This window comes from Hippocampus guttulatus, chromosome 1 (genome assembly GCF_054856545.1).
Source record: "Hippocampus guttulatus isolate MCC_2025c chromosome 1, RoL_Hgut_1.0, whole genome shotgun sequence".
Lineage (NCBI taxonomy): Eukaryota > Metazoa > Chordata > Actinopteri > Syngnathiformes > Syngnathidae > Hippocampus > Hippocampus guttulatus.
Window position 1 is genome coordinate 25,170,794 of NC_141261.1, and position 25,345 is coordinate 25,196,138.

Below are 25,345 nucleotides of genomic sequence, written 5' to 3' on the forward strand. Positions count from 1 at the left end.
ACCGCCACAATAGTTTGGTTTTGTTTCAGGGGTGCGGGCTGGCGGGGTGGAATGGATGATTGTCAGGAAAGATCATTTGCATACATTTGGTTGATCTGACAATATGTACAGTATATCTCTTGGTTTGTCGGTGGGAGGGCATTGAAAAATCATACATATACAGTGTATATATATATATATATATATATATATATATATATATAGAGAGAGAGAGAGAGAGAGAGAGAGAGAGAGAGAGAGAGAGAGAAATAGATACAGTGGTTTTCATATAAAACAATTAGATAGTGAGGCGCAAACATATACCTGTATACTTTGGTCCAGCAAAGACCAAAAGGTGAGCAGTGAGCAAACACGCAAGAATAAACAGCACTGCACCACCCACCAGGCAAACACCTCCGGAGGATGAAATAGGACTGGACTCATCAACAACAAAGAGGCAAGGTTGCGTTTGGGTGGGAAGAAAAGGCAGATGATATGGAAGAGTAGAGGAGAAAAAAAGTGTTGCCGCATGGGAGAAAAAAAGTTCCCGCTGTCTCCCTGCCCTGGCAGGAATTCACGCTGTGCAACCTGATTGAAATTTCCTGGTTTAATAGCTGTGAAATAAAGCAAAAGTTGGAAAGTGCAGGCTGGAAGAACTGCGAATTAGAAGGCAAAAGTCGAGCCTGAAAAGATAAGCGTGAGAAAAAGGGGACATTTGGAGGTAGGAAAGAACTGAATGGAATGGAAAGAATGACATGTCATTTTGAAGCTCGTTTGAGCAATCATCCCCCCTCCATGAAGCAAGAAAGGCGGGTCCATTCCCTCCACTGAGGTTATCTTTTGAGACCTTGCTGTGTCCAAGTATCAAGGGAGGGTTCTAAAGCAACGTCTATGATTAGTGGACTGATTTAAGAGGTGCGTCGTTGCACCGTTGCTCATTTCATACACGCCGACAGACACGAGAAACTAGCTGGCCTTATACAGTGAGTCAGCTCCTCACAGGCTGCTTTGGTTCTGTCACCTTAGTTGTTCAAGTGCAAGCTATGAATCACCAAGCCTCTGAGCAAAGTTCACCACCTTTCCTCTTTCATAGATCATTATTTGCACCATATGGTTGAAGAAAAACAGCTCAGCAGAAAGAAGCCATTTGGGCTGTATTCTAATGTCCCACTTTATTAATTTAGCAAGCCGGCAGTCGGCCTCACAGTCGTGAGACAATATATTCCACATCGGCACGTCCTGAGAACAAACAACAGAGACTACTCTATGCTGTCCTGGAGCTTGGCATACTGTCTGATGGAGGCGGGGTGATGCAATTTTGGCTCTGCAATTTGTCAATAACAGCAAGAGAAGTGGCACCAGCGATTGCAAGACAGCCATGACGCTTTCAGGTGGCAGCGAAAAAGAATATTTTACAGGATACAACAAGATGGCCAAACATAGGCCAAAGGCAGGGGTGGCCAACCCACGGCTCGCGAGCTGCATGCGGCTCTTTGGCTGACTCATTGCGGCTCCCGGGCTTTCAAATGACAAGCCATTCAAACAACAGCGCTAAATACACAGAACGAAATACATCAGCCTATCATCAATCCCGTTACTTGATTGACATACAGGGCAACCAATCAAATGACAACTAAATCACCGCTCATGCGCAAACAACGGCGCTCAGCTCTAAGATAGTCAGTGAATTACCTCTGATGTCAAGGCAGGGGTGCCCAATACGTCAATCGCGATCGACCGGCAGCCAGTGGACTGGTGCCAAGTCGAGCGCGAGCGCTGGGAGGAGGAAATGGGGGTGAAAAACCTTTGTGTGTCTGTGTGTTTCGATTTCGTTAATGTTCGATGACGTTCCGGCTGTCGCTCATCTCGGTGTGCGTGCGGGTTTGCGTATGCGCACATGTGCGTGGTTGGGCGCCTGCGTGTGTGCGTGTGTGTGTATATGCTTGCACGTGCGTGATCTGGTCGATCGCGGGAGGTTCGTAGCTTCAAAAGTCGATCTTTGGTCAAATATGTAGCCAGCTGACCCAAGTAGTAAGTAATCACGGCAGCTCGTGTATGTGTGTGTGTGTGTGTGTGTGTGTGTGTGTGTGTGTGCGTGCGTGTGTGATGTGGCTCTTTGCAGTAAAAAAATTGGCTCTTAATCTCTGACTGGTTGGCCACCCCTGGCCTAAGACTTGCTTCTCATTGTCATCAGCATCAACATGTTCATAAAAACTTAAAACAATGCTTCCATTTTCATAGGATGAAATATGTTCAACCCCTGATGAGATCCAGCACGCCCGCCACCCACTGAATCAAATTTGACAGGCACCCTCTATTAGTTACTAAAAATACATTAGCATGAAATTAACTTGAAAAAAAGTATTTATCCTTTTAATTGTAGTTAAAACAATGTAAATTAGTGCAGTGCAAATTTATCCGCTGTGGGACAAATAAAGGTTTTCTTATCTTATCTTATCTTATCTTACAATTGCATTTCATTATTTTATTGTGCTTATTATTATATATATTATACATTATGTTCCGCGACCCTGGTGAGGATAAGAGGATCATAAAATGGAAGGATATATTACATGGTGATATGTTTATTAGATTCTGCACTCCAAAGTGCATGATACCTATTATGACGTATATTTTCTGGCCATACAAAAGGAAGGCCGCATTAAAAACAGAGCCAAAGTGAAAAATAACGATCACACTTGATAGATGGCTCTAGGTCGTTCCATATACTGTATTGTGTCGAATCTACGATTGCATGCAGTGCCCCAAAGTTCCCTGCATAATCAATATTTCATTTCGATGCCAAGGGGAAGCAAGAAAAAGACAAAGTTCTCCTGAAGGGGACATTGGAAAAAATGAGCACGTCTGATGGTTTTCCTGGCAGTCATCAGATGCCATCAGCCCCGTGTGCGCTTCATTTGTCCTTTGCCACATCACTGTTCCCCCGGTGTAAGTCAATGAGCGCTTTTGGCAGTTTTGCTTTTGTTCACATCAAACATATTCTATATGTGCGAAATGGTGCTGTTTTGCTTTTGTTCGTGTCCAAGTTGTCACACGTTAATGCCGGTACTTCACGCGCTGCCTGTCTCACTTCAGGCTGCTTCAGCTGCTTTGTTTGTCCTCTTGGGATTCATTACACGTGTGAGCACAGTAATGAATTAAGCTGTTCTGCCTTCATTGATTGCAGGTCTAAAAAGCAGACTATTCACGGTGAGCCTGATGCCTTACATTTGCTCGCCAAAAGTGGCCAGAGCCAGTAAATAATTGAAAGAGATGATGTGGAATCACAAAAAAAGCATGAACTTCAACTGAACTTCACTTGCCGTGGCCAAGTGCAAGCTGTTGTCAGGAGTTGACAAACACAGACACGCTTCAAATGGGAAGTATCATTGTGAATATACATGAGTTGGTTATGGCAAGGCTCATACCACGAGCTTGGTTTGAACCCTTCTGAAACATGCAACATATACTTGCAAACTCATTTTACAACATTACCCTGAAATTGCGCCAGAAAATTATACATGCACATTCGTAAGATCCACTAATAACCCGGGTTAAACTTAACTCCTCCCCATACAAAGATCTTTGTCCCAGTCGTGATGTATCACCTCACATTGCCAAATTACTACTTTCCTGGCCAGGGTTTTGATCCCATCTTGTGGACTCTCGGGCATGAAAAAAAATGCACAAGAATGTGCTAAAACGTGAGTTTCAGTGAAGAATGGAGAGATAGTTCTCCCGAGAAAAACACTAATTAGTACATATGACAATTCCAAATTGAGCAGTGGCGCTTTCAGATCCGATTTTATTTTGGTCTGTGACCATGCATTTAACTCAAAACACCGGCATCTAAAATCAGCTATGCCAATTGTGATGAATGGAAATGCCACTAATCTGTTCCAACCTTCCAAAATAACGAAAAATTTTTGATCCATTTTTATTTTTTCATTCATTGTCCTTTTAAACGTTCGACAACAAAATGCAGAACAACTTGACACAATTTACCTTATTAAATTGAAAGTAAAGAATTCATTTTTTTTAACCGTTTGCTTCAATTCAATGGATATTGCATGGCTACTTCTGGTGTGTGCGCCTTAACCACCTGGTGGCAGTATAATACAGAAAAACAAATATACATGAAGATGAAGGAGACGGCCACAACTCCTCAGTAAGCTGCAGTGACGCGAGTCCTTTTCGGACAGGAACGCTTGGAGGCTCAATGTTAGGAAAAACTACTGGGTAAGTGCCTCTTGTTTGGACCAGCGAATCTAGTGCAAATCTTTGTAAGTGCTTGTGTGTTTGTCAGCTTGAAACGTTCACATTTTTCATTTTCAGTGTGAATTCTTTATCAAGCCATATGGAGTCACGGGAGTCATGGCGTGGGAGAAGCACGGAGTGTAGCTTAAGTGAGGAGCAGCTTCTTAAGAGGGCAGACAGCCTGTCTCCAAACATCACATTAGAGAGCCTGTTTGACGACTGAATGCATGTGGGTCTGGGCGCATGTGTGACTTCCTCCATGTGGACTTGCCAGGGAATGTTGCTAACTGACAGAACTCAAGTGAGGGTGTCTGCATCTTCCCACAAACTTCGCCTATGCAATTGGAGTTACCTAGAAGTGCAGACAGGGTGCCTGTGAAAGGAAATGTATGTCTTTGTGGCCCCTCATCAATGGTGCAATATGGCGATTGTTGGGTTTGAATCAATGAACCCACTGCGTGTGGTAAAGGGGTTGGCATCATCACCATTCTGCAAGTCCAAAGCCAAGCTGTTTTGACAAGAATGAGCAGAGGCCCAAATTTGACATCTCAGATCTCCAACCTCTATCTGCTTCAAGTCTCAGCTGTACAGTGGTTTGACATCTGCCGCGAGCGGTTCTAGGTTCGAATATTGTGAGGCTTTAATGTTCTCCGCCGTGCCTCTGTGGGTTTTCTCCAGGTTCTCCGACTCACTCCCACATTCAAAGAATCATGAACGTGACTAACGGCTCAGTTTTGAGTAACGCTCCTTCTTGTTGTGGTCGCACGGCAGCACACTCAAAAGTGACTTTTTCCCTAATTACGCCTCACACAATTTGTTTTGTTGTAGCATTTCTCACTGTCCATGAGAAAAATCAAGATAACGGCATTAATGTGTTCATGTTGTGTGCAAGATACAACGAAAGCACATTTTGATGTGACCTAAGGGACAGTCTTCAGTGATGAACTGATGACTGGTTTGTTCCCATCTGTGCGCTAAACTGTAAAAGAATGCTGTTAATCCCCGGTGACAATCGCCCATCCATCCATCACCCGAATCGTTTCTCATCATGAGGCTGGAGCCTATCGCACCAGTAGATGGGGTACACCCTAAAAGGAGCATTGAGACACGCCATGCAGCTTTGCACAGCCAACTGCTATTCCACTACGATACTGACCTCGGCATTATTGTTGCTGTTTATTTCACCCATCTAGGAAGTGTGAGCTACATCCAAAAAAAACCAAAGCAACAACATCAGCATTCAAGATAATATTTCCATCCTCTGCCCAGTATGCCTGGAAACTGGAGAACATCAAGGTCATTTTTTGTACCATAGACACTCATCAAGTCACGTTTATAGCCTTTTGCACATTTGCTGACGTAAACGCTATGATAATAACAATAGCAATCTGCGCCCGCTCTAGTCACCCACTCTGTGGAGGTGAAACCCGAACTTGTGTGGAGAAATAAGTGTGTTGAGCGGTTGTGACAATTAAACACAACAAAGACAAGCAATTCAGATGAAGGGCAGCCCGTGCAGAGCCTGATCACCACACGGAAGCCAAAGGCACAGCTTAACATTTGCCAACCATCACTTTCAATCATCTAAGGTCAAACGAAACATACAGTAAAGCCTGCTTTAATAACTTTCTGGCTTCCTCCTCAGGTGATGTTGTCAATGCTTATTAGTCATTTTGGCCAGATGTTGTTTTGGGCCCGCTTTGATTTTTAGGTTTGTTGCACAAGAAGAGCAATCTTCAAATGCCATTTTCTGGCGAAATGGTGGTGTTTGCAATAACGCACAAGGAGATGTGCCTGCATGTACTGGATACCATAATGCACGGATTGACAGTAAAAGTAAGCAAGCGCGACAGCACTACAGTACGTGCACAAGTTATTTGTCTGCAGGTACCATTTGGACCTTTTGTTTCCTAAATTGAGGTCTTATAAAGAGCCATCACTTTGCCGGGGGTGTGTGTGGGGGGGGGGGGGGGTCATTCATCCAAATTAACATGATGCAGATGCACAAGATGTAAGAATATAAGATTGTTTTTATTTCTCAGCCAGACTCGAGGCCTGACCACCAATTTCATGCAGACTCAAGTGGCTCACATTGTAACGCTACCAATTTCGGCCACTGGTTTTGCAGAAGTTCAAAATTTGACTTGCAGATGCACGATGTCACAGCGTAGCAAGTTTTAGCCGATCAAAATGCACAGACGCATTCAAAGAGGTGAAAAATTCCTTTCTGGGTTAGAAGGAACCGAGCCACCGATATGCCGGCCAAGGAACAGAAATACAGTTTAGAGAGTATAAATATTGTGTTTTACAACATTACTTGACTATATTCATAATTTCATGTGTACCTGTGGATGAAGTACTGAATCTTGTTTTTAAAAATACGCACGACAGTGAGCCACACCTTCCACATTTTCCTTGACTGACACTCCATCTATTTATGAATTAAAAAGAGTGATACCATTCAACATATTGTCTGAGGAGACTCAGAATGGAAGGAGTCCATCTGCTAAATCCCCCTGTGTACGCGGAGGAGGAGCCAACTGTCCTTTTTTTTTTTTTGCTAACCGGATTCGCTAGCATCGTGCAATGCGTGGGCACCTTTCATTTTTTAAAGCTTTTAAATGACACTCTGACAACAATAAATCAGTGCCCCAATGGCACACAGAATTCCTATCATTCAAACGAATGGGAAGGAGACACAATAGAAAGAGGTCATTTTCAACAGCACACAGGTGATCACGATGGACCTGAGGGGCAAAGATATCCAGCCCTCGCATGAGAAATAAAGTAGAGAGGAGTAATAGGCCTCCGGGCTCAATTAGACTTGTGACTCAGCCACTTGGCTCACACGGGAGTGATATCATGCAAGCGAGGATTCCGAAAGTGTAAGGCTCATTGCTCAGTGTCAGTCGCAAGCTACAGGCATTTTGGAGACTCATCCTTCCCTGATGGGACCGCGACACAGAGAGAGGCCCTTCCATTATTGAACACCTGTTTTGTTGGGGTTACTCATGTCCCGTTATTGGCCAGTTTTAAGGTGGCGCTTCCTGGAAAGATGCCTCAAAAGCCTCATATGTCATTCTGAATGCCGACAAGTCTTATGTGAGCTTTACAGGTTCCATTTTTAAATATAGATAAAAGCAATTGCATAGTGACAGTGTAACTGTGCATGGCGCCTACTGTTCAGAAAAGAAGAAGCAGGAAAAAGTGTTTTATTCTTTGGCTTGCAGGAGCCCGACTGTTTTCGAAGTTGTAGACCAACTACAAGACATTTATTGTTTCAGTATTTTTTTACAATTAAAAAAAAGCAAAATAATTCAAGTCAGATACTGTGACTGCCAAATACTTTTATACAGGGCTTTTTTGTTACAACCCTATGTCCTGAAATAAATATTCATTGATCAATTTTGTGTGTTGCAAACGCTTTGAAGCAACATTGGCGTTGAAAATGTGAAATGTATAAAGGCTGCTTGGTCCACTTCAGTACCGAAGATGATCTTCAGTGGATCTTGTTTTACAAATTTGCTACATTGACGGCAAATTGAGACGAGCGGAGCCCGGGACTAAAAGATTTGGATATTCTTGGGTAGAATCCTCCCTATTTCCACATATGGTCAAGTGAATATTTTTTCACAAATCAATTCTAGTGACCTGTTAATGTTACACATTATTGACCAACCAAAACTGTTGACAATAGCTTCGGAGCAAAGGCTCTTGAATGCTCAGCTGGCTGAGAAGTGTGAACTCTCTTCCCTCTTCCCTCAAGCTGCGGTAGCCATGCAGCATTATGCCGCCTCAGGATTCTAAGTCTGGATGTTTTTTAGACAGTACTAAGTGAAAATACTTGCTTAGGTACATTTGAGTCCATCTATTTTGTAAAAAAGAAAAAGTTCCAGCATTGATATACTTCAGTGTAGAAGGAACTGCTCAGCCCCGAAGGTACACTAAGTGTGAGGAATCATCAGCTCATAAGTGCATTTATTATCACATCCCTTAAACCTTTGACAGAGTTTGGGAGGACGATGTAACCCAAGTCAACTGCTTATGAAAAGTCTTCTGTGCTTTTTGTCTTGTCGGGATATCGGCAAAATGGCTGCTGCCGCTGCTGCTGACATTTCCTAATATTTTAATCAGTGACAATACATCTTTATTTATCTAGTACTTTCACAACCGCTGTAGATGTAACGAAACACATTCCAGAACAGTTAGAGTAAACTCACAAAAATAATACAACGGAACACATAACGTAAAAGATGGGCTATAATACAATCGTAACAATTCTTCCTGCATAGGCCTTGTTGTCTGAACGAGTGCTAGATGAAAGACGAGCGAATCAGTCTCCTTTCACCAGCATCATAAATGAGCATTTTGCTGTGTATTAAAGGATTGAACATGCATTTGGTGTGGTGTAGTGTTGTGTGGTATAGGTCATAGCAATTTATGGTCTAACACCAATTTGAATGATGCAGTGTTTGGCAACTCAAGCAAGATTGGAGTTTTGTTTGATTTGTGAACGCTAAGCCAATCAATGAATGACAGCCTGTTGAAAAGTCATCTGACTTGAAATGTCATGAAGGACTTTTAAATTGGAACAAACCATCAATGCTGGCCCAGGTATTTTCTGCTGAAAGTATTCCCTCCTCCACCACACCTGATTCAAATGATCGGGACTTGTCAGGCACTTGAAGAGCTTGGTGATGATTTTTTTTGGTGGAGAGCAACATCATTCTAAGTCAGGCAGGACACCGGCCATCAAGGACCGCAGTTTGACACCTGTGCTTTAAACACAAGCCATCCTACCTGTGTGACTCCTGTGTGCATGAGTGAGGGAGGCCAGACAAAGTGACAGCAGTAGACTCCACACACCGACTCCGCACATACAAGGGCCCCGCTCCCGCATTCTGCCAGAAAAGAGGAGAGGGTGGGGGGAAATACATGCATACTTAATCAGAGAACACACACCAATGTGGTGAGATCAAATTGTGATAAATGCAGGTGAACTCCCTACCACTTGTATGCCTTTGTAAAGCACACATGCATAAAACATGAAGTGCTGTAAGAAAATGGCGAAACATACCAGGCCTACTTATCTCAGCGAAAAGAAAGAAAAACATGGAAAAATATTGTTCTGTGCTTCAACGTTCACAAGGTCGATATGACTGAATGAGAATGTAGAGATGAGGAGATGGAAACAAGGAGATAGAGGGTGAAGGCTAAGGGATGTTGTGGAAATCATTCTTTCATTTCCCGTGTTTGCAGGCAAGTGGATCACCCGGTCAACATCAAAAGCGGAGATGAGCCAGGTTCTGTTGTGCTCCTTTCCTCGCCCCTTCGTGTGTGTGTGTGTGTGTGTCTGTGTGTGTGTGTGTGTGTGTATAAATGTGGATGGCTGCAAATAGCTGGCTGGCATCTGCTAAATTAAGTGCACCATCAACTCAAAGCAAGCCCATTTCATTTCCTTCCCAGAGAAAACACAAGCAGTAAAAAAAAAAAGCACATGATTTCAAATGAAATAAACCAATCATATTTTATGCAGAGGAAAAGTTTGATTAATAATGAATCACCTTTATGTTGAAGGAGAGGACGCCTCTCTCCGGTTGTATGCACTGTACTCCAAAAAGAATGCAGAAACTGCCAAATGGCAGCAGGTGTTTACGTAAAGGTGTTGAGCAGTGATGCCGTGGGGCCAAAGCATTTTGTTCACTTCCGACAATGGGAAAAAATGTACAAACACCAAAGAAACAAACTCCTTTCGTCAACTCTGGAAAATTCTTCTTTGGTTTCTGTGAGCTTGTTGATATTGCAAACTCATTATTCAAAATTACTGGAGGTTGACAAGGGAAAGGCACGAGGGCAATTCTATCAAATTGTTTCCAAGAAAATACATACATCATAGCAACATTAGCTCTATAATAATATTGTCGTTTTCATATTGATCTGATTGCATATGTATTGAATAAAATATGAATAAAATTTTTTTTGAACTGCACTGCAAACTAGAACACTGGAAAAATAGATCCTGCCATTTGTAGCCTGTCCCTGCTTGTTAAATATAGACTTAACCATGAAATATTTTTTATATCCTTTAGAATTGCTATTTTTTTCATATTTGGGTGACTGCAGTACTTCCTGCTAGTCCCATCTGAACTTTAGGTTCATTTTCTAAAAAAATTTAAAAAAAGTCCAAATAAGCATTTTAGTCATCTCCGTCAGTCTGCTATTTGAACACAGGGATGGACAATTGGTGGCCTGTGGCTGCTTGATTAATTAAGAAAAAATATAAAAATTGGGGGCTGGAGGGCACCCAAATAAACATTCAGTATATGTTTCCCAACAAAATACAGCTGGGAACCTTCACTACACAGAGAACCGCCAGGCTTCCCGTTCTCTGGACGGGTTGTAACTGGGAAAGTAAATTCCTTGTGTGCTTTACAAACTTGGCCAATAAATCCGATTCTGAATCTTGCACAAAAGACAAAAAAATGCCACGCCACACTGGGGAGATCCTAGTCGCCCCTGGAATTGGATTTGAGGCCAGCCCACGCCAATATCTTGTCAGCATTTTATCAGTCTACTGAAAACATTCCGGCAAGCGACATCCATGTTTGTTTTCATTCCAACCATTATATTGGTCTCAAGCAACGTGGAAGCTTTCAGGGGTTACGGCATGTATGTGAGTGCTTTTCTGAGGGCTTGTGAATGTGCGTTTAAGCCTTGGCTTGACTCTGAAGCAGCGTGTGCCAGTCATCTGGCAATGCAAAGCATTTCTCTAGCTGGGGGAAGCTGCAAAGCCAAACAGGCTGAGTCAAGGCTTTTTCAGGCTACAGAGGTCATCACACAAACCGGTACGCATGTTCGGATTGCCGCGTTTGTTTCCTTTTTCCTTGATTCGTCTCCACCCACTCTCGTCTCATCCTCACCCGAGCTCTTCCGGTAGTCTTTCGCGCCTGGCCCCTCGCAGGTTGAAATACACACACAGTGCAGATTATGTGATGACAAAAAAAAGCACCATTTCATTAGGATTGCTTGTTTGGTGTTTGCCGCAGAGCAGAGAGAGGTTGTGTCATGTGTCATGGCCACAGAAAATATTTAAAAAAAGAGAGGCAGATGGAAGACTATTGACTCCATTAGTGTCAAGTGTGGCCACGGATCTGAATTGCACACAAACTGGCACATAGTCCCTTCGACTCAGACCCACACCAAACCTTCAACTGTCTGCACGCAAAGGACGTTATCTTTTGATTATTGTTTACAGCGGCATGTGTCGACAATGTTTTGTGGCGCTTCCTCAGGTGTTTCTGATAGATGTCACATAGGGAAGTCGACAGCACTTGATGATATCTACCAGGCAAAATGGTGGCAATAAAGCAGCAGTGGCTCTTACAAGCCTGCATCATGTTGCTTTCATTAATCCAACTCACAGGAGCAAAAGAGAAAGGACGAGCGAGAGAGAGAGAGTTGGAGAATTTGCGTTGGTCTCTGATGAGTTGTGCAGTCTGTTCCATTCCTTTAATTAGTCCCGCTGGAATGCATTCCCACCACGCGCCTCGTCAGCCTCCTCTTTATATCCCCACGCTGTTTTTTGGCATGCGAGTTTGTATGCATTCTTGTGAAAAGTGGACCGACATCTTTTGACTTCCCAAAGGTCTGAGAGAAAATGTAGTGGAATTATATTTACTTTCAAGGTGTATCCGTTCTCTCAAAATATCCCACAACGTTGATCACAGTAGTCATTTAAACCTGGGTGTCAAACTCATTTTTGTCATGGGTCACTTTGGAGTTACATCTTCCCTCAGAGGACCGTTACGACAGTGAAATCAAATAAATGTTTAATCATCTCATCGTATTATTGCTTGTACAAAACAAATTTATGGATTACTTGTTTTGAAATCAGTCAACTATTTGTGTGTTGTTTGTTCAATTATTTTTCAAGTGAGTGTAAACAGGACAACAACATTATGGCATAATCTCACTGTTATTTCACACGACACTTTGACATTTCGCGACAGATTTTAGCAAGCATGATCTAAGTTGACACATGATTTTGCTTTCGCGGGCCACATAAAATGACGTGGCGGGCCCGATCTGGCCCCAGGGCCTTGAGTTTGACACCAGCGCATTAAAATCAACAGAAACACATTTGGTAGGAAAACAAATTGAGTTTAAGGTTTAAAAGAACACAGGTTTCAATTTGACCGGAAAGTAACCGGTTCAAAACCCTATTAAGAGAAATCATACATTTATTTCTAAATCGGCCCACATCATACAGATTGGAAAATAACTCCTGAAAAAACATGCCTATGATCAAGTATTAATTTGTGGGGATTTGGCCTACATTTTGTGACTCTTCTAATAATCTAATCTTCTGTAGATTCTTTTCTGAAAAATGTTTAGAGTTTCTTTCTCTTTTTTTTTTCAAAAACAGGACATGATAGACATGAGGCCTCCCTGGGGAGGTCTTCCGGGCATGTCCCACTGGCAGGAGGCCCCGGGGACAACTCAGGATAGAGACATGCCTTGGGAGGAGATGTGGCTGAGGAAGTTTGGGCTTCCCTGCTGAAGCTGAAGAGATCTTTGTCTGGACGCCAATTCCCAAGTTAGGAAGAGAAGCCGCGCTGCCAATTGTGAGTGAGCCAAGTGGTCGCTCGGACTTCCCGTTGCTGCATGAAAATCAAATCAAATCCAACTATGTGTTAAGAACCTTTCAGACAGCTAAATGTACTGCAAAGTGCTTCACAAAAATGTAACAACACACAGCACAGCAAAGGACAAATGTGGAATTAAAAAAAATAAATAAAAAGAAAACATTTTGGGTGGGGCCTTGGGGTTCAAGTGTTTTATCTTGCACAGTGATTTATCAGTGAACCAAGATAAAAGCTGGAATCTAAATTGAAAATGCAATTGTCAGAGCCACTCTGTTCCAAGCTAATTGCAAGCTCAAGAGATTTCATCTGGACAAGGGTCACCAAGTGCAGCCAGCAGCATGCGTGTGTCTTTTTGCATTCCGCTTTGTGAAAAAAAAAAGTCCACAATCATTTTAATACACTTCATGCGGCTTGTAGCAGAGGCCAGTGGCTCCAAATTGAGCCCCCAATTAAAATAAATAAATAAATAAAAGGAGCCAAGTGCATGTGCGAGCGCACCATCACACTCTCATTAAAAGACCGTTTTCTCTGACTGCAGCAGAATGCACATCACAGATTTGACATTCCCATCTTTCAAATCAGCTTTTGCCTCTTCCTGCCATGTATGCATGTCCGCAACATGTCCCCCAACACATCCCGCAAGCTTGATTTAACCCAAGGGTGTCACACTCCATCCATCTCCCTCTCTCTCTCACTCACGATGCTAACCTGGAGAACTTGTTTCGCCTCAAGGTACAATCCCGATGTCACTACAAATCCGTCGTCTGCGAGGCTCCACAGCCGCCCCCAAAACATCCTGAGGTCAAACACACGTGCCCGACACCATCAAAGGCCCTCACATGCAGGCTGCTGCTACACATGTGACAGCAATACAGCGCGGATATTTTTATTGCACTTTCAACACGGTCCTGAGACAAGAACGGAAAAAAAAAAAAAACAACACCACCTGCCAAATGCCAAGTCAAGGAGTTGAGAAATATGAACAAGTGAGAAGCAAAAAGATTGAGGGAGGTGGAGAGGGCCAGATATGGAAAAATATGAAAAGAGAACATAATCCAGTGGGAGGACAGGGTTGCTTTCATTCAATTTCTCTCCAGGTTTCTTTTGTTGCTACTTCGCCTTGGATTATTAAAACAAGTACATGCCTAGTGTAAACTACACAAACACACACACACACACACACAAACGCAGCCTTCTCCATCGCTGCCCCCACACCGTGGAAGTCATTGCTCCAACCGCTCTGTGCCTGCTCTGACCTCTCCACCTTCAAAAACTAACTCAAAAGTCTGTTCAAAATAGCTTTTAATGTTTGATGATCATATGCACATGCAATTATTTTTATCACATTGCTCTTATGAGGATGTTTTTATTTATGTTTTTATTGATGTCTGCTTTTGCTGTTTTATTGCACCTTTGTAAAGCAACGTATATCTTGAGAAGCACTATATAAATAAAATGTATTATAATTATTATTTTCATGAATGCTGAGGATTAATGAACTGCCCCGGCTCATCTGTGCATTTCTTCTTTTATTCCCTCATTTTGTCTCGGGCAGGACTAAGAAAGGACCAACAAAGCAGTCATAGAAGGCCATTGCGCAAATAGCTGCGGCCCTTTTCTGATCTGGTCCCATAAGTTTCCCTGACTCCCGCGGTTAAGACCTATTTCCCTGCCCTAAATGCATAAATTGGTAAATCAAGCATCTGCTTGGGTGGTCTCCGTAGGCCCTTGCATGTGCCTGGCGAAGGCCATCATTCAAAATAGTTTGACTCCGCATTGCTTGCTGACACTTTGAAGGCAAATGAAAGCTTTCGTTGAAAACTATCAGTGTCCGGAGAAAACCCCGAACCTCGGTCAGGCAGATGTCCTAACCACCGGATGACCGTGCTGCCCATTATTATCATTCTAGCTGTTGTGTTCTTGATTTTACAACAGACATTAAAAGCAGCCTTTGCTCTGGATATGGTCTTCCATGGTCTTTCTATTCATTCCCCTCCATCTTCTCGAGTGACACGAGCTTCCTTTGTATTCATACTGCCTCATAGTCAGTGTGGAAATGGGTCCCCTACTGAGTCAAAGTTGCCACGTTGTGTATGCCCTTTATATAACCCATCTCCTGGGGTCTTATTTAAAATAGCACTCCATCAACACAAGGTCTTTGACCAGAGAGTTGACTCGTACGAAAGGTGTGCACGGGATGTCACACAAGGCTGAATTTAGATGTGGAAATTGACGCCATGTTAACATTTTGCAGGAATCATGCAAAAATAAACATCAAACAGGCTAGAGCTGGGAGATGTGACGATATATACCTGTATTGCGAAGACAATAGCAAACTGTCGATCGTGTCTCTTTTGTACTATTGCGCTTATCATCATTTTTCACTTGCACAGTCAAATGCAATTACAAAGAAGACAGCAGAAGCTTGAAATGACAGACAAATGCTTTCATTTGTCATTCTAGACAAATGCTTTCATTTGTCGTTCACATGCAACAGAATTGCCACCAGAATGCAGATTGAACAACCACAGATGAACGAGATTCATTCATTACATGGCTGTCAGACATACATACATTGAGTACAAGGGTACAGGAGTAAATCTAACAGGTCGTGAAAATTCAGAAATAGCGTATGTGCACTCAAATGATGAATTGTGCCATGGGAAAGTTCATGAATGAACAACAACAAACCTCTAATTATAAATAACTACTTACAAAAAAAGACTGTTTCGCATAGCAGTTTAGGGGCTTAAATTTGCAGTTTGTGCTTCATCAAAGCATACAAAATAGCGTAACCAAATTACCGATCCTTACGTTTTCCCTACAACGGAACGGCGTGTTGTTAGTCTACTCTGCAATTCGAGGCGAGATCGGTGCTACTTGGCGACTTAGTCCGCAGTAGCTCGCAAACAATGAACTTCAGCTGGCAACAACCATTCGTAAATACGTAATTTCGCTCCTCCGTCAGTTATCGCAGTCTCCATTATGGCCAAGAAGCAACACTTCTTGCAAGTATCATTCCTAGAGGAGCACATAACTCCTACTCTGGCATCCCTTCCCTGGCTCGCTCTACACATTAGAGTTCTTTTGAAGATTGAATTTTTTGTTTTCAAATATTGAAATGGCCTCACCCTACCTTACCTCTCTGAGCTCCTCCGCTCCTATGCACCTGTCCGGTGCCTCAATCCTGCAGACCAGACAATTTGAGAGATACCGAGAACTACGTGCAAGTGGAGGCTCAAAGGGGATTGAGCCTTTTGCATTGCCGGTCCCTCTCTTTGGAATGACTTCCCGCTGAACGTTAAGCAGCCCCCACGCGGACCGGTAATTAACGGAGGCTTCTTGCGAAGTTAGTGTTATCTTATTGATCGTGAAAGACCAAATTAAGTGCTTGGGTGACTGAGTTCAATTCACAGAGGTCTCGCTGGAGCCATGTCACATTTCTCTTTGAACAGCTAAATAGACAGAAATTTGATAAGTGTCAGGAGAGAAAATCACACAATATAATTTAACAACCATGTTCATCTTGGGGATAAGCAATTTAGAAGGTTGATTCATATACCTGTGTATTGAATATATACACTGTATATATATATATATATATATATATATATATATATATATATATATATATATATATATACCCCTGTGTGTATATATATAAGATGACTAATGTGATTTGTTTTCATAATAACAGCCTTGAGGTTTGATGTGGGCATTTTAGATCTGCACAATGAATGTTCTAGAAATTGCCCATCAGTAGAGCTCATCTTTTATTTTTTTAAACATTTTAATCAATGTCAGTCTTATTTACATTGACATCTACATTTGTGCAAAAATATTTTAGGCTACTTTGCTCCTGTTGACATTTTATTGATTTTATAATGGATGCATTTCTCATTTAATCCGTTTAATGTCACCTTCAAATAAAGTGAGAAAATGTAGGCAGTCATTATGTGTGGTATTTCTTTTTATATAGAATAAGTGAAAATATTTCGTGGTAAATCATTATCGTGATGTAAAAAGGCCTCTATCGTGACGGAAGATTTATTCCATATCGGCCAGCACTAAAACGGCAATGACAACCAAAGCAATTTTCTTCTCTGCACCAGTTGTTTCATTCACGTTCCTGTGTGACACAGTGATACTTTTTGGAGGGCAGCCAACAGCTGGAGGAAACAACCTGATAAATGGATATGTGATCACTAGCTGTAATTACAATGTCAAATAAATTGCTATCTTGTATATGCAGAGGTTGTTTGTTTGTGTATGTGTGTGTGTGTGTGTGTGTGTGTGTGTGTGTGTGTGTGTGTGTGTGTGTGAGCATGCCGATGCGTGTGTGTGTGTGGTGGGGGGTGTGGGGGTTCTAATGTCCTTTGTAGCTTTCTGAGAAAAAGGAAATATATGTCGCTTGTTCTGACTGTGTTTTCTTTTGTTGTTGTTGTTTTTTTAAATTTGAGTTTGTTTTCATCACTTTTTCCAGTACAAAAGATTTCATTCCTCTTCCATAATTGCACACAAAAAGAACGGAGAAATCGGGCACAGATTTTGAATACTCTCATTGTGAATCCTCCACTTTGCCAGCACAATGTTGACATCTGGAGCCTTACTGTGACCTTTTGTGGCTGCTTTGGTTTTGTATATCCGCTCAATCTGGGCAGCTGTTACCCACACTCTCTGTAATTTGAGTTTATAATATTTGGCCTGGTGCACCCGCTGCCCGCAAATCACACACTCCCATTGCGGATGTGTTTACACAGCATGATTGACTGAAATATGATGACCATCCATCCATCCACCCATCCATCCATGTCCTATTCAGCTTTTGCTCGTTGGAGTGTGCCATCTGATTTTGGGCAAAAGGTGGGTACACCCCCCCAAATGAAGGACATGAAAACAACAATCATTGCGCTGCTTTCTACGCTTGCATTATCTGATTGATGCTCTTTAAACACACGTGTGCCTGCTGAAACAACAGTCACCAACTGTTTTTGCGACGCGGACTAGTTTCATGTCAAGACACAGTTTGGCTAGACAAAACCAAGAACAAATGATTAAAGGCCATGCTCCGCCTCGACCTGCCGCTTTGCAATGATACCGAGACTCCTGTTCTTGTCAGCATCTTGTCTCCCTGTTACCCACCTCAATTGCCCATATCACTAGATCATCCGCAAGGAGAGATCTTGCAGTTGTTTACCTGTACAAATGCAGTTTACACGTGCTAATGCTATGCACAGACTCTAATCCTGCTTCTGTAATGTCAAGCACTCCATGCGCTGAGACCGCCCTCATTTTCATGGAAATGAGGGAAGATGGTTGCATCGCATCGCAGAGCGACGCACCATGGCGCAAACACCCCCTTATGCACAGGTCTACCCGTGCAAAGCCTAGCTAAATAGCAAAAGAAAGAAAACTCCACCCATGCCCTCAGTTACACTGCGCTTTGCACTATAAACTTGTGCTGGGCATGACAATATGTCTGCCTGTTGTTCATCTTGCAGATCACCAAGGTAAACTGAAACATGTTCAAAGCATCACAGAATTAATGATAAATCAACAACTTTTTTTTTCTTATGGTAATTGTGCATTTTTTCCTTTCAAAAAGTCTGAGTCATTATCCATCTGCAATATGAAGTAGCACCCTTCCAGTGTTGTAGCATTTGTCATCAAAAATAGTGAGCCTGTCATCAGCGGTCATGTGATAACCCTGTTTCCACCATCTTTGATACATTGCGTGGTATGCTTTGGATCATGAGCTGATCCTTTCAATCTTCAATCTAATTGGGTTGTAGATGGACTTTTTGGAACAAATTAATGATGAAAACTGAGATATATGCATACGGGTCCAAAATAAGGACCAATTAGCTAAAAGAAGTTAAGTCAAATTATGGTGTCGCTTTTGCCCTTTGCTGATTTTACTACGGCGGCCCGGTAGTCCAGTGGTTAGCACGTCGAGTTCCATTCCAGCTCCGGCCTCCCTGTGTGGAGTTTGCATGTTCTTCCCGGGCCAGCGTGGGTTTTCTCCGGGTACTCCGGTTTCCTCCCACATTCCAAAAACATGCATGGCAGGCTGATTGAACGCTCTAAAATGTTCCCTAGGTGTGAATGCGAGCGTGGATGGTTGTTCGTCTCTGTGTGCCCTGCGATTGGCTGGCAACCGATTCAGGGTGTCCCCCGCCTACTGCCCGAAGACAGCTGGGATAGGCTCCAGCACCCCCCGCGACCCTAGTGAGGATCAAGTGGTTCGGTAAATGGATGGATGGATGGATGATTTTACTACCAAGTGGCTGCAGTTAGCTGTGGGATGCTATCACACACAAAACACACCAGAGAACAAGTGGATGCAGATATGAAAAGAAGTACACCAGCACTGTTTTTCTTTCTGTCCAATGGAAATGTTTGGAAAGTCAGCTCTTGTGTCTTTCCTACACAGCTGTGATGAGATGGGTCTACAATCACATCTGGTCTCCAAAGACAACACACATGCCACCTCATTATGTTTCATTACAGGATGCTGTCTTCAAGGTGTGGCGTGATGTACACTAACTGTCACATTCACACATGCACACAAACCAAGAGCTTGGGTCCCATCGCCACGGACAGCACATTGACAAAATAAACAGCACTGATTTCTCTCTCTCTCTCTCTCTCACTCTCTCCTGTGGTTGAGAGGAAAGACATTTCATCTGTGCTGTATGTTGCACATACTAGTTGACTTGAACTTGAACTTGAATCATTCCCATGTGATGCAGGGCATGCTGGCAGCAAAAAACAGCAAAGGTCAAGTGCTTGAAATTCTTAAATCTTTTTCACCCACTACTTCCCAGCTTTTCTTAAGCCAAAGCATATCTCCAAACAAATGTCACCAAAAGCAGATAGGCCTACAGAGGTTTATTTCCATTTAGGGGAAGAGCAATTGTTAGATTGTTGCACAGAGAGTAAATAAATCATTTCCTGGCAAATTCAGTCAAATGGTGCAATTCCACACGGCTCATCTGAAGATCTCTCAGCACATTAATAAATGCTTTAGCTACCACTCCTCATTTGGCTACATCAGAAGGATCATCTTTTGGACAATCGTAACAATTTCTGACAAGGCAAATGTCAATTATTCTGTTTTGTGGCGAGCTAAAGCAGCCCAGCATTCATGTGCTCACATCCACAGCGGCGGTCGCCCTCGCAGAGTCAGCAATAGAGGAGGTTCACTCTTCTTTAAGAATGGCAGGTTTGATATACTTGTGTGCTCAGTCCGTGTTGCCATTTGCAGCCTTTTGTAACACAGTGTTGGGGTTGCCAGGTTGAGTGCTGCGGGGCCTGCCTGGTGTGACGCCAGCAGGGCCAGGTGGTGGGAATCTGTTGGAGATTAAAGTGCTTGGTGGCTGGCTAACCAGCTCGACCTTGCCCTGGCGCTCATGCCACCTCTGGCTGAATGACCCGGGTGGCAGGTGGCCTCCAGGCTCGCTGCCTGTCCTTTTCTTCTTATGTGTGAGGAGCAACGTGAATGTGAAAGAGTATTTCATTAACCTAATGGTCTAATGGCCAAAATCATTTTGGAAGAAAACTACACAAACAATTCAACTGACAAGAAGAGTCCAGTAGCCTTGAATAAAGCGTTATAGATTACCATGACAATTACCATCTACGCTTTAACAAGTAATTGGTATTGAAAAATATAGTAATGCACTTTTAAGATTAAACGAGATTTATAAAGAAAGGAATTTTTAAACCATTTACACGAGCATATAAAATCTAAATGTAATCCCTGCCTACACCTTACAAACTAAGGAGAGTGCTATAATATGTGTAAAGAATAAAGTATTCACATGTCCTTGATAGCGTCTGCTGTGTTGGGTCTGTGTCAGTGACAGACTGAGGCTGCTGTTGTCTTCTTTTCTGATCAAAACAATGTTGTCTTTTTCCTCTGATCAAAACAGCGGATATTCCATGAATTGCACCTTATTAAAAATATTCATTCCGTGTCTTTTATGCATTTTTCACTTTTGAATTATCCTGCGGGCCTGATCAAACCTCCTTGTGGGCCGGTTCCGGTCCGCGGGTCGTATGTTTGACAACCCTGATCTATACGGACAAACCAAAAAAAAAAAAAAAAAAACGGCATTTTGAGCAAGCATAGTTTTTTTTGTTTTGTTTTTTAAAAATAGATATTGTGCCACTAAGACTTTGGCAATCAAGCTACTGGGCTAATGATTTGCTGATTGCAATTCGCTCAATGTTGGACTGGCCCAGCCAATGGTTAATTTGGATTAGCTGAGCTGGGTCAAGGGCATGACCAGGTGTGTTGGGTTGGAATAGTTTATCCCAAAGTGGGTTAAATGTGACTTCGCTGCTGGGTCAAATTTGTCTTTGCCATTGGCTCCTACCGCTGATTTAGCCATTCATCCATCCAGCCATCCATTATCTGAGCCACCTCTCCTCACGAGGGCCGTGGCCGTGCTGAATGGAGCCTATCCCAGCAGTCTTCACGCAGCAGGCGGTGTACACCCTGATTTAGGCATATTCGCCGCAATGAGACACTCGCTACCATTTGTCTTTTGCCAGAGGCAAGACAGAGGTTCTTTGACATTTCCACTGAGAGCAAACTCAATGCAAGAGAATATGAAATCTGCATTTTTATTTCGCTGACAGTTCTTGCCTTGCACATGCACTTATCCAAAGTCTCATGGAAGTCATTTTGCACAGTCCTATTAATTAACACGCAAACCAACCAACCTTTGCCCTTCCATGTGCTCATTAATACTGAAACGAGTGCTCATGACATAGAAGCAGAAGCATTGAATTGAAGCCAACCAACCAGAGTTGAATTGAGATGCAGTCAGGCAGGCAGATAATACATCCAGAGAATAGCTAATAGGATACGATTAAAAAGTCACACCTGCTTTCTTAACAATGTGTCTTAACAATGTACACTCTGTTGCGCTGGTCTTATTGGGCAGAAACGGTTTACAGACTAGCACAGACACAGAGCCAAAGAAGCCATCATGACTCAATGTCATTATGCAGCGAAACAAGAAAAATTGCACTGCTCACCTCATTCGCCAGTTGAAAGCAGAAATAGAGAAGCCAGACTGGGATCAGGTGAGAGTGAGGCAAGCCAAGCCAAGATGCAGCATCTAGCCATGATGGAGACACACAGTTTGCAGGTGGAAGCCAGACAAGCGTTTTGTGGCGGCAACACAGGTGGCTCATAGCAGGCAGCTCTTGGCGAGTGCTTCAAAGCAACATGGTCAAAATCAATCTTTCACACTCGCTCAGACCCGGACACAAAGCTCCATGAGGGCAAGCAAACGCAACATTTCCTCTGTGTCACCATGTGTTTCTTTTATCAGCTCAATTGATACACTCAGTTCGTTGGTGGCCACGGCTAAGAACTGATCGACAGGCCAGCCAAGCAAACGCGCACCACAATCAGTCCATCGGCTTTTCTCCTCTCTGCTTAATTATTCATGCGTTGGTTAGTTTGTTCCACTAGGTTGACTTTAAGACAGCTTTAGTAATTGCCACTATATTCTCTGCATTGATTTTTCGTCCTACTCCACCACACACACACTCCATGCATCAACTCTGGTGCACGACTTAGAAACGCCCCCTGCTTGTAAATCTGCCTTCACAATTAGGTGGAAATGATTTGCTCACATGCTATACAACAGCATAGGTGCCTTCATAATTATAATAATAATAAGAATTCTTCTTCTTCTTATTATTATTATTATTATTATTATTATTATTGTAATGATGATGATGATGGGCGGCACAATGGGCAAGTAGTTAGCATGTTGGCCTCACAGAGCAGAGGTGTAGGGTTCAATTCCCGCTCCGGCCTGCCTGTGCGGAGTTTGCATCTTCTTCCCGTGCCTGCGTGGGTTTTCTCCAGGTACTCCGGTTTCCTCCCACATTCCAGAAAGCATGCATGGCAGGTTGATAGGCACTCTCTAGGTATGATTGTGAGCACGAATGGATGTTTGTCAACATATGTGTACCCTGTGATTGTTTTTAATAATAATATTTACACATCGTGTGTTCAAAACAACCAGACCTGGCCTTCCGCTAGCTTACCTCTGACACATCATGTACAACACCTGAGACATGCAAAGGAATAGCATCTACCCTAGCTCTTTTCCGAGTCACTTATAGTAGTTGTGTATGTCTTCATGACTGTATTATGCTGCCCCCGCACCAGCAGGAGTCGGAATGAATTCATCAAGCACAAACTGTTTCATTCTTATAATACCAATTATAATTGACTACATTATGGCCATAAGTTTGATCAAGTACATTATTATCGAATAGTATTTTCATGTCTTTAAGAACAAACAACAACGTTTGTTTTTTTATTGAGAGAGGCTGAAAAGGACCAATGGCATTTCCATTCATTTGAATTAGGAAAGATGAGCAAATTTCATTCAACTCTCAAGCCACCACTGTATTTTATATATCCTAAAAATGAGCATTACTTAGCATTTGTTCATTCACTGACAACAAGAAATGAAGGTAGGATGCATCTAATGAACGGACCTGGGAGTAGAAGTGAGATTTTCTTCTTTCCCAAAAATATCATCAATCTCGGGCAACGTTTCATTTGGACGCTGCTTTGGTGGGAGATTTCCCCTCTGCACAACATGACAAATACCAGGTGCACATGTGTGAGCCGTGCTCAACATGATTACATGACGGGACCGATGTTTGTGTGGATGTAGACACGTGCACGGGCCGGCACGACGGGGGGTCTGCACGGAGAGATAAGCGCTCCAATCTGTCGTCTCCTTCTCACTCGCAGCCGTCTTTCCAGACCTCTCAAAGCTGTACCTTCAGGTTTAGCCTGCACAACGCAGGGACAACTACACACACACACACACGCACTGAGTCGGAGCCTCACTTCAAACCTGAGCCAAACTCTCATTCCAGTCCACGTCAAAGAAAGATGAGATTAATCCGATAGGACTAAGAAATCTGAGGGATGGACACGGACTCAATGTACAATATAATAGCATCGGTATAATGTTCAGATTTGCCTTTATCATCGTTCAGTAATTGCTGTGTGCTCTGATGTACTGCAAACTACAACCACAATAAGTGGCATTGTTCAATATTTGCTTTTACATTGAATACAATTTTGAAACTGGAAGAGGCTCTCCTGCTCTTACAAACTGCAGCAGATTTGAGGAAATTACTTCTTTCAATTCAAAACAGACACAGGGCATATTTTGCTTCAAAGAAAAAGAGCTCCATGTGCTCCCTTCTGATTTTGCCCCCTTTTTTCCTCAGCATGCAGCGCTACCGAGGTGATCTCCACTTTCTTTCCTCGATTCGCCCACTCTGTATCAGAAGGATTCTCTCTACCTTGTGCATCATTTCCTCTTTTGGGGGTCAGAAGGACCAGGCTGTGTCAAGGAGATTCTTAAAATGGCCATACTGTGCTGACAATTCCTTCAAGCGGCGAAGCAACATCACCCCATCTCCCCCAGCAGCGATGACATCACTGCCCTGTGGGTGGCCAGAACTCTGACTGATGCATCCCCAGTGAGGAATGCTTTTGTTCTGATCTCCGACTTCCATGCATGCCAAGTTTACAGCGGCTGCAGTAAAGGTCTTTATTTCCTGAGAGACTTTAGTCAAAGGAGGATTGTGCGCTGCTCTATTCTGCGCTGTGCTGCGTTGCACTGGTCAGCACATATAGACAGCTCCACCCAGGATAAGATGCGCCGCGCAGGCAGCAGCGGTTTCAGAGAGAGGGTCAAAAACCTTGAGGGGACCCCGTTAATACTGTCATGGATATGCAGATTGTGCCTGGAAAAATACTTGCAGCTCAGTTTGACACTTGTGCCTCCAGCACCCAACACTGATCATCATTCTTACCTGATTTTTAAGACACCATCACCTCGCCTTTGACCACCATTCCACTTGAGCGGATTTGGGGACGGACGATTCATGACTCTATCAAACTGGATTATGACAGGAAGCAAATTCTGTCTTGTCATATGAAATCTTCAAAAGTGATGGGATTTTATCGTGTTACCCTCAACTCAGATTCCCCACTAAATCCCCTGAAATAATCTCTTTCCTGTCAGTGCATTTAGGATCTTCATCCAAATATTGACAGCCGATGGGCAAGGACATATTTCGGGACAAAAAAAAAAAAATGAGAGTGTAAAACTTGGAGATCGAAGGCCCAAAGGATGCATGCAACCTGAATTAATCACCTTTTTAGGTGCAGCCTCCGGGAGGACACGCGGCCTCGACCTCTACACAGAATGGCAGCCGGAATGCTAATAAAGTTGGATTCAATCAGATTGGAAGCAGTCTTTTGGCAAATGGTGCCTTTCGAATTAGAATTCTTGTTGTGCATTCAGAGGCTCACACCAAGTCTCTCACACAGCCCGCGCCTTATTCCGGCTAGAACTGAGACCCTCTCATGTTAGCCTCCAACGGGAAGACATGTTCTAATT

At 43.0% G+C, this 25,345-nt stretch overlaps 1 protein-coding gene across 1 annotated transcript in view; it reads right to left on the reverse strand.

Annotated features, from left to right (window-relative positions):
- LOC147211126 (chemokine-like protein TAFA-2) overlaps positions 1–25,345 on the reverse strand; it is a 55,789-nt gene that overhangs the window by 20,129 nt on the left and 10,315 nt on the right. The window contains exon 2 of the mRNA XM_086100265.1: positions 9,037–9,137. Within this exon, the coding sequence (XP_085956391.1) occupies positions 9,037–9,136 (100 nt within the window). The 5' untranslated portion in view covers position 9,137. The remainder of the gene's footprint in view (positions 1–9,036; positions 9,138–25,345) is intronic.